Source organism: Temnothorax curvispinosus, unplaced genomic scaffold (genome assembly GCF_003070985.1).
Source record: "Temnothorax curvispinosus isolate PA1 unplaced genomic scaffold, ASM307098v1 QBEX01010810.1, whole genome shotgun sequence".
NCBI classification, from domain to species: Eukaryota; Metazoa; Arthropoda; class Insecta; order Hymenoptera; family Formicidae; genus Temnothorax; species Temnothorax curvispinosus.
This window is the reverse complement of record NW_020220590.1, coordinates 316079-326627: the sequence shown is the minus strand read 5'-3', so window position 1 is coordinate 326627 and position 10549 is coordinate 316079. Positions and strand designations below refer to the sequence as shown.

Genomic DNA, 10549 nt, shown 5'->3' with positions numbered 1-10549 from the left:
GTATATATACCAATTAATTATATGTTTTTAAACATCCTTTAATGCTCATTTGTTGGCCTTGTTTTTTCTATTTAATTTTCAATTTATACGAGCGTAGTTACTTTTTATTTACTTATCAGAATGAATAATTACTGCGTGCGATAAAGTTATAGATTGTTTTATGCTAGAAACAGTCATGAGACACTATATTATTTTTAACATCTTTTTTTAAAGATAAGGATATCAGAAGGATTTAAACAATTGTCCAAGTATTGAAATATTCTTCTTAAATTGAGAGCGATCACATCTATTTTACACATAGACGATTCCACACACTTTTTAAATATGTAAATGATATTTGAAGTGAAAGTTGAGATACTCACGGTCAACGATATCCATCCCATACTCTGGAAATGGTACGCGCCGGGTGCATCCTAATGCCAAGGCGTCGTTGTCTCGAAGTTCGTCATCGTCCGACGTGATGGTGGTTACTTCCTCTATCCTTTCTTCCATCTGTTAACAGGAAACGGTCTCCCTTAGTGAGCATACGAGATGCGATTATATTTTATTATATTGACTATTACGTTAAAGAATTTAAATTTGATATGCAAATTTCACGTTTATCTTTCGTTGCACTTGGTAGCGCTATACGTTTCGCATTGCGAGAATATGCAAATGCGATGATCGTAATCGGCATCCGTACCGTAAAGGACACCGGTTTCCGACGATCTTCATTCCGCCTGATCGCCGCGCTATGATCGCCGTTGCACGTGAGACGCTCGGACGCGTAACTCGTTGCATCTTCCTCAAGGCCATGTTCGTTCTCGTCTGAAAAAGGAACATTATCTTCGTAAATATGACTTTTCCACACTTCATGCGCGATAATACGTTAAGTAAATCCTACGTACTTGCGGTATATTTCGCTTTAGGCGAATCTGTGTCGTGCAGAACGTTGCTATTGCCGTCAACCCGTTCCCTTTGGTATCTTTCGATGACCTAAAATGCGCATAATAAATTCGGTCATATTTAATTTTAGTACAGCTTTTATTGGCGGCGATAAATTTTTAATTAGTAATAAATTAATATAAGAAACACACAGTGCGCATCTTAATTTTGTATAACCGATTCGAACATGATACAGATTATAAATAATATTTAACGTATATGCACTGAGAAAAAAAGCTGTTGCTTCAATTAAAGTGGTATCACGGGGTGCCAAAAACATAAGTAGTTTATTCAACTGTATTATTATTAGACCCAATTAAATTATTGGTTTAATAATCCAGATATTGGGTCTAATAATAATAGAATTGAATTAACTGCAGTACTTATATTTTTGGCACCCCGTGATAGCACTGTAATTGAAGCAGCAGCTTTTTTTCTCAGTGTGGAAAATATAAATATTTATCTCATTATAATTAGTTTTAGAGAGTATAATATATTTTTTTATTATTTATTCAAAAAATTTTGAAGATATTGTGTGTTGTTCATAGTTAATTGAGGTAGTCTATCGCTTTCTTAGATTTCAAATTGTCTGGTGCATACAAACAACCTTATTAAGTATCGCGGTAGCAAGGAGATCCTCGTAACTATTATCCCCGACGACGCGTCCTTCTGGAGGATGCTCTGGAGGATCCGCGGACGCGCTCAATCCTGGTAATTTCCGGGCTTCCTCGACGGCTCGTTCGACGATCTCTCTGAGCGCCGCGTGCGCCATAGCTGGCGGATCCGTAGATGGTTTGTCTAGAACATTAAGTCGGAAAATTTTGTCAAGAGATCGACATTGTCATCGTGGTGATCGATGATAAGAATATATATATTTTCTGCTGGTCATAACGTCTGCAATTACTTATATATGAATGCGACATAGAAGTACTTCTGGGGTCAATTGTACCGTTAAGTTCGATATATTAATTTAATATTACATTTAATATTACTCTCCTCGCGTTCATCAACTTTTCTGTAATTATAAACTAAAATATCTCTAAGAACTTTATAATTATCAAAAGCTTGTACACCGATTTCGTTGAATTAACCGCAGACTTCGGCCACGAAGCGATGCGGATAATGTTTTCTCCATGCAATTTAATCTTATCAACTATATTCATTATTAATACAAAAGAGAGAACATACGTAAAGGCACCTCATTCGAGAACACGAAATTCTCGTTTGATTAAGACATTAATGGTTTTTTAGAACTATTTTGTATCGTTTACTCCCACTGGTCTCCGAATGTCGTGTTAATTCACGTTTGTTTGGCGGCTCCATGGATCGATCGCGGTTTCCGCGGAGTGACTGTCTGACACTCTATCGTGAACGATCGAGCGCACCTTACGAACAGTTATAGCAAAACGGGGTATAGCCCGTATAGCAAGCGCGAGTCGCGCTGCACTTTCTTCGGCATGATCGAGTCACGGCGAGATAACGGCGATACAGCCGGCACTCGCCGTGAATACCGGCCGCTTCTTCGCCGTAATTTCTCCGACGCGACCTTGCCGCCGATGATGCATCCTTATGGCCACTCCTCTCGTCGACGACTCTCACGACTTCATCCCATCCCTCCGTCTTTTTCTCTCTCTCTCTTTCTCTCTTCTCCTTTTGCGTATCTTGTTCGCCGCGGATCGCGGCCGCCAGGTGAAATTCACCGACCTCCTGAACTCTTTCCGCGGGAAATTCCGCGAGGTCCGCAATTTTTGCTCCGTCTACATTTTCACATCGGATTCTGGACAGCCAACGCTAATAACGATCTCAATTCGATAGGATTCTAAGTTATTTAAGTGTGTTTTTAGAATTTTAGATTCTGCATGATATTTATCAATTTGAATGAATAACTTGCATGAACTTTAACTGGTTGATCTTTAGAAGGATATTTTCATAAATTTTGAAAATTTGAATTAACAGAAAAATATTTTGTCAATGTCAATATATTCCAAACAGATTTTATCTCGTGGGAACTTAGCAAGTTTTCGTCCGAGAACTGAAAAATCAACTTAAAAGAGTTTTTTTATTTTTTGTTCCTGTTAATTCAAATATTAACGATTATTATTGGAACTTTTAAATGACTTATTCAAGTTTTCATGAAATAAAAAATGAGATAATCTTTTATTTAAAAAGAAGTCAATAAAATATAGTGCAGGAAATTTTTATTGAAAAGATATACGTGTTGTTGTTCGCGACATCTCATATAGAAGATTAATAATCCTCAAGCACAACACTGGGCTATTTGCAAATAAACACATCGCGTGTGCGCGAACGTCCCTCTTCTCTTTTTTCTTCTCTTTCTTTCTCTTTCTCTTCTTTCTCTTTCTCTTTATAACACTCGTGTCTCGCACTCGTGTTTCACACAACCACTTCTTGCATACATACAGTCGAGGATCTACCTTGTCGAGGACATCCAGCCTTGATCTCGCGCCGTAGAAGGTGAAGGCCGGCTACAGAGGTATTTTGCGCGCGATCCGGCCGCCTTAAACATTAGTCGTATTATTAGCCGGCATGTAGAAGAAGTTTCTTCAGCGGGCAAAATCGTCTTCTCTCTCTCGACAAGTATTAATGGAGCGATAGAGCCAGTAACACCGTCACTGGCCTTCGATCGATCTTTCACTTTCCTCGTACGATTATATCAAACGACGTGTCGCGGTAGCGTGACGTACAGGAATAATAATTGCGGATAATTAATCCATGATAATCGAGTCTTCCTGCTGTGACCGATTGGCTGGAAGAAATCGAGGAGGTTCGATCGCTTCACGTGATATGTAATTTAACGTACGATTTATATATGGAAAGAAAGATGTCAACGCAACCTTCGACATCACTGACACACGATAAATCAAAATTGCTAACGCAACATAGAAATCTTAATGTAGCTCGAGAATCTGCATAAATTCTCCATCCGACAAGTTTTCATTTTACCGGCTTGCTGCCGACTCTGTGTATAGCTTTCCTTGCGTTAGGAATAACAGATTTAACTTTGGCTGGGAATCATTGTAGGATATAGCGAACGGCTTCGGAATTTACCGTTCGCTTTATTTTACGAGCATCGAATTTAAGAACACCAACGATGCGTCGGCTTTCTCATGACGCAACGTCAATTACCGCGCTATCGAAACGTTGCTCTGTAAAGTGAAAATTTGGTTTACAAATAAATGCCTTTCCCATTTACACGCGAATAATTCGACAGATAAACTCTGTTTGACAGCGTAACGAGCGTGCTTTACGTGGGAAACTCATTCCTGTCGGAGAAATTCAACGTTCATTCAGCACGACGACACCTCAGTGCGCGCGCGAGAAGCTCGTGTTAAAAGTCTGGATAACGGAAGTCGTAAAACCGTTGCGCCAAGGCATTTCCCCTTTTTCGCCTTCTGTCGATCACGACGTTATAAATGGTCGATCGCGCTCGGAGATCTTAAGATGAGGTTACTGGACCAGTTTTGCACGCAGAGAGAACGGCGATATCTCGCGAGAGGATGCGCGTCGCGAGAACGACGTGTTTTCGTGCGAAAGTTCGGGGGGGGGGGGGGACTACTGATATACAATGAATGAGAAATAAAAATTCGTATACGTTCAGAGGTGCCTCAGTGGGAATAACACGCGGGTTGGAATGAGAAAGTGGAATATAATATGATATTAAAATAGAATATGTACATGAAGAAGAGTGAAAAGTGTGGAAGTAAATATTAAATATCTCTTTCTCCTGCAATTTTCGTCATTTGCTGTCTATTTGGTAGCAAATTAGAAAATAAAGAATTAAATAATTAAATATACAGAATAAAAATGCGGCGTTTATCTATTTACAAAAATTTATGGAGAAGTAAGGTGTCTCTTGCTTTTCTCTAAATATAGCTTCCAATATATTATATATAGCAATGTATAATATACTGGATATATTACTTGTGATAATATTATATGTCAGGTTATTACTGTTTTTACTTTGCAACAAGTGATGATCATTGCTGTTATTCGTTTATCTATGTCGGATTGTTCAGAGATAAGAAGATAAGAAATCAGAGTTATTTGCGGCGAAAAGTATACTTGTACGACGTACTTTCATTGTAACGTTGATAAAACATGTTATGATAGCAAAAATGGATGAAATACGTACAGATATATGAGTAATTCTTTTTAACATTGAATGATTCGGTAGAGTTAATTCTGATTTTTTTTTTGTTAAGATGAAAATTGCAATCAGTTCTATTTGACTCAATTTCGATCATTTTTCGAACATTTTTAATTATGTGTTGTGTATTAATTTTTTCTCTATTTCTAAACCCGTATTTATGGAAAGGGATGATTAGCACAGATATTTACCATTTTTCCTTGTGATCAGAACGTAGACGAAATAGGCGACGATCAGACCACCGATCAACGTCAACATTTCTTCGGCCGACTGCAGTTGCATTAACTGCACCTTTCACATCGTATCATCGGCTAATGCGATTATTCTGTCCCTCCTTTCTATTCTTTCCGTCTTCCTCTCGCACTTCCTCGCCAAAGTTCAGAACTGACAAGTCGGACACTTAGCACACATGCGTATATACGTTTATCAGCGTTTATCAGGTTGAAATTTACTCGTTAGACATCACCATTCTTCGCGAGCGTTACAAGTACCTTCGATAAGAATAACTAGGACTCATCTTACGTAACTCGCAATTTATAGAATTATTTCGAAGTCGGAATGTAAATTGCGCTTTGCCCTAATCCCCTGAAAAATGTGACGATGCTCCTCCTCGTAATGAAAATAGTCTAAATTCTGAAGAAATAGCCCACACATTCCACGAATGCGAATCCACAGAGACAATTTTAACGTTGGATTATTCCTATGTAATCAAAATGCATATTTCTTTTTATTTTTATGATTATAGTTTAAAAGATATTGCCGTATATCTTTCGGTTTTAAGATAAAACCATAAAATATATTTCACATCCGTTTAGAATCTATATGTCAAGATAATTTTAATATTTATTACGTCTGTAATCATGTTTTTTTCTGACTTGTTTAAAACACCGCTATATTTTTTAGTTGTAGAAAGTTATAAAATAGATCTCGTATCTATTTAAAAGTTATCGTGTATCTATACGTGAAGATAATTTTAACGTTTATTACCTCTGTAATCGAGATAGCATTTTCATTTATTTCTATAAATAGTTTAAAAAATATCGTCATATTTCTCGGTTTTAGGCCATAAAATAGATCTCGCATCCATTTGAAAGTTATCGTGTATCAGGTATCTATACGTGGTATAGCGATAATCTTTTGTCTTTAAAGATATGATACTTTAATGATACATGTTGTTCATTGCATTATGCATTGAAGATCATAAGTCGGAGTGAATATGGAATCACCGAAGAGTTCGTGGGTCAAGTTTTTATATAACCCGTGCATGACACGTCTTCGACGAATCTCACGAAATATTCGTACACGCGCGCAATGGCGTCAGTTTTTTCCTTTTTCTTTCTCGAACGAGCGGTTTTTAAGTTCTCATTTGCATAGCAAATGCTGAAGTAATGAACCGTGGCGACGTCAACATTCGAACTTTAAGATTCCTTCCGAGCACACGTTTCTACTTTTTCTAAAGGTGACGCGGTTGAAGGCTACATGACAAACATCGTGATCGAGCATATCGCGTTTCTCACGTGCATGATTTTATTTCGTATATCAACTGGATGCACCTTGCACGGAAGTATTATGTAACAACTTTAGTGTATTCCGATTTACAGATTGCTCGGTTTATTTTACGGCCAATATTTACTTATATTTCCCTGTAATATTTAAAATGAAACACGTGAGTTTTACGTCAGGTAGTAATACGCACTTGTGAAATATTTTACGCGCAATACAGGTGTATATAAGTGTTACGAGTCGATGGGCGGAGCATCGTCGCATCTTTCAAAAATATGTGTCACAAATGGAACGCTCATAAATCGGTTAATTCTGAAATTTTGACATTTCTGCGTAATTTGCATAATGATTGTTTCGACGGGCAACGTTGAAAGCGCTCGAAAGTTGTCATGATCATTTCTCGGTTTAAAAGTATCTCGTTTGTTCAGTTGTGTCATGCGGTTGATAAAAGACCGTCACGCGTGACGATAACGAGAGCTCAATAAGATCGTCCTCTTTTTTTTTGACACGCGAGAATCCTTTCGTTCTGTGTCATAGCATTTACTGGAATCTATTCGCTAGATATCATTATTTATATATAAGGGACAAGAATAAAATACTTTATTTCATAAAGGCGTGTTAATTAAACGAGTATATCAAGTAGAAAAACGTCTTCTAGAAAAACATAATTCATATAATTATGAAATAAATTGTAAACGTGAATTAGCAAAAAGAGAACTTTTAGGAATTTTTTTGATAGTGACTTTTTTGGCAATAAAAGAATTGAAAATGCTGACGCGATCATAATCACGATAAATAATTAGAAAAAAAATAGAAAAAAACTGAAATATTGGGTTGGCAAATAAGTTCGTTCGGTTTTTTCCATTCAAAACCAGTCAAAAAACCGAACGAACTTATTTGCCAACCCAATAAAAAACGACAGCTTGTGTTGAGTAATGTGATTTATCGCTCGATTAGCGATGTGTCTCGCATGAATCTTTGGACTTAATTAACTAATAAACAGAATTTATATTTTTCAAACGTCATGTAGATTCCATATTAAACGACAGAAATCAAAGAAATAACTTTGCTCCTCGAGCTATCAGACTTTTTATAACATTAAAAATATATTTGCTTGAAATATTAAATACAAGACTCGATTAATCGAGGAAAATGATCGGGAATAAACGAAAAAAGACAGCAAATTGTATGCTCTTATTTTAACTTGATCTTGACGTATAAATTTCGAACGTTGTAAGGATTTTTTTGCGTTTGCGGTGCAAAAACAAAGTCATTTATCAGAATAATTGCGTGCGAGACGAGATCAAAAGTGGCGGTGAATGCCCAGACTTCAAGGTCTTTGAATCGATTTCTCGAACGTGAGAAGATCTGTGCTTCTTTTGCTTCCGCGGCTGGTATCGCCTCTTATCGCTCCACCGTAATTAGTGTCGACCTTGATATTTTAGTATAACGAGAGAACTCTAACGCGCGAGCTACGAGCGCATTTTTTCGCGAATCATCAAGGAGAGATCAATTTTATCTCTCCCGAGCTTTTCGCGCGATATGCAACACAATTACGCGACCGCTAAATATTAGACACCGCAATTACCGTTTTCTTATTTTCATTTACCTTGAAAAAATAGGTAATGGCATGAAAATGAAATAACAGGAATCCATTCTGTAAAATTGTACGTTTAGTGCCTGAGGCCTTTAAAGATAAATTCGTGAACATTTCTAAATTAAATTAAACTAATTAAAACTTTATATATACATACATTTTTTAATAATTAGATAATATAATAATAATAAAATAATTTAATTTCGAATTAATGAAAAGAAGTTAATTGTTCATTACTTCGAATTTTTCAAATTTTATTACGCAATCGGCAGATTTATAGAGAATTTATATTAAAATTTGTGCAGTGAAATTTTAAATTGATTCTATATACTATTCAACATGTATAGGTTTGTTTCTCTTCTCCCCTCTCTTTCTCTTATCTCTCTCTTTCTCTCCCCGGAGAAGTTATTAGGAATGGAAAGGATGTCAAAGTGCTTTCCCTCTTCCCCCGGATTAGAAATTCAATTTCACACAATAGACTCCTGTCATTCTCTGTCAATTCACTTATTTCCTAGAACTCGTGTCAGCATTTTCATTAATCAGAACGTCACCGATGTTTATATCAATCGCGAGCGAAGCCGAACGAACGTAATCATCCGAGGTTAAAGTTCTCCCTATTACGCGTCCGTCAAAGACATCTCACCGTTCCCTTCTCACGTTGTTTCTCGCGGCACATTCCTCACGTTTCGCGCATCCCTGTTTCCTACCGTCGCATATCCTATACCTTCTATTTCGCGGTCGTCCTTTAATCGCGCGCCGCGCGCGGAATTTCACACGCGCGTTCTCGCACCGCTCGCCCGCTCGCGACTGAGACACGCGTCACGCACGTCTCGCCGTCGCCGCCGTCGTCGTCGCTCGTCCTCGTCCACCTGTGCACGATGTGTACGACCTATGGCTTCCTCATAGTGGGGAGCCTGTGGTCGCTTTTGCGAGAGAACGCGCGTCTATCACGATAATCGCGCGCCGCCGGATTGGGTCCCGCTTTGTGGGACCACGGCGGCCCGCATTCGCACGCGCGGCGCGCGCGTTTAACGCCTAATCATAGTCGTTTAGTCTCGAAATTAACCCGGTAGTAATCTTTAATACTTCCGCGGTTTATTCGAATTTGATACGTCGATGTTATCCCCGGAATATTGTACCGGATGAAGAAAACGTTTGCCCGAAAAATATTATGTCTTTTATGGTTTTATAATAATAGAATTTTCTAATATGTGCACTTATATATTTAATAAATTGGAAAAAGTTAAAAACACGCATCGTCATTCTTGTTAATTAGTTTCTAATAAAATTATTTACTTTAAGTGTTTTTACTTATTTCTAATAATGCCATAATTCTGAAATTAGCAACATTTCAGGGTTAAGAATTTATATGTGAAAATCATCAACGAATTATTCTTTTCACATTAAAATATTGATCGTATGACACTCGCGGTATTCTGAAAAATATAGAATTTTAATGTCTGTTTCTTTCAAAATGTTTATTCACACTTTTAACTTCTTCGACAAAGCTTTAACAACAATGAAAGTTTGCAATTGTTACTACGACGTACCGCGCGAACTTAAGTTTGCGAAGCCACACGACTTACCCAGAGAATTGGAGCGATGTGTTGAAGCGATATCGGTCGTTCGCGCTCGCCACGTTATGTGGTCTCGTCTATGGCGCGTTATCGCGTGCATACGCGGCTCAGTCATGCGAACGGTGTCTTTTTCAGCTCTCTTTCAGGTGGAACCAGAAGAGAGTTCGCTCGACCGCGCGACAAGATGTAAAAGTCGCTCGGGTTACGCGAGACTCGATCTCGTACCGTTTCAACCGCGCGGGGCAAGTTGGAATCGATACAAGTTTTGTTACGACATCGACGGTCCAAATTAGCGATTTTAATTCCGTAAATTCCGCGGCGCCGGCTAACCGGCACTATTAGTTGATCGTAGCCTACGTAAATGTCATTTGGATTTGCGGAAGAGTCGTGGAACTCGTTTCCCTTATCCGCGAACGCGCTCGCCTGGATACTTTTACTTCGTACAGCTGTATGAATTTTCCTACGGATTTATCTGTCAGATTTACTCCACGAGCTGTGCAAAGGTACTTCATAAAGGTAATTAGTCATCGCGAAACTACAAGGACTTTTTATAAAACTGGTATGTGAAACATTTTGTGACAATCATGAGTAAGCGATGTGTAGCCAGCTTCGTCGGCGCTATTTATATGTTCTTCAACCGAGTTAGGCACGTCGACTTGATGATTATTATTCGAAGAACATTGCAATTATTCGTCATTTCCTTCATGGCTTCCTTCGACTAGCGAATCGGCTAATCAAAAATCTATCCTTCGTAAGAAATTACGATGATTCATTCGTAGG

The 10549-nt window shown here is 38.1% G+C and overlaps 2 protein-coding genes across 7 annotated transcripts in view; one reads left to right on the top strand and one right to left on the bottom strand.

Moving 5' to 3' along the window:
• LOC112460794 (uncharacterized MFS-type transporter C09D4.1) overlaps positions 1–10549 on the top strand; it is a 55322-nt gene that overhangs the window by 13136 nt on the left and 31637 nt on the right. The window lies entirely within an intron of this gene.
• LOC112460793 (uncharacterized protein DDB_G0284459) overlaps positions 1–10549 on the bottom strand; it is a 35961-nt gene that overhangs the window by 10518 nt on the left and 14894 nt on the right. For 3 of the 5 annotated variants that reach the window (XM_025025647.1, XM_025025650.1, XM_025025649.1), the window contains exons 6-9: positions 1529–1722; positions 888–975; positions 683–807; positions 363–492 (exon numbers count right to left, since the gene is read on the bottom strand). In XM_025025647.1, coding sequence (XP_024881415.1) covers positions 363–492; positions 683–807; positions 888–975; positions 1529–1722 — 537 coding nt within the window. Of the gene's footprint in view, positions 1–362; positions 493–682; positions 808–887; positions 976–1528; positions 1723–5283; positions 5401–10549 lie in introns of those variants that run through there. The other 2 variants (XM_025025651.1, XM_025025648.1) reach the window with 2 other exon arrangements.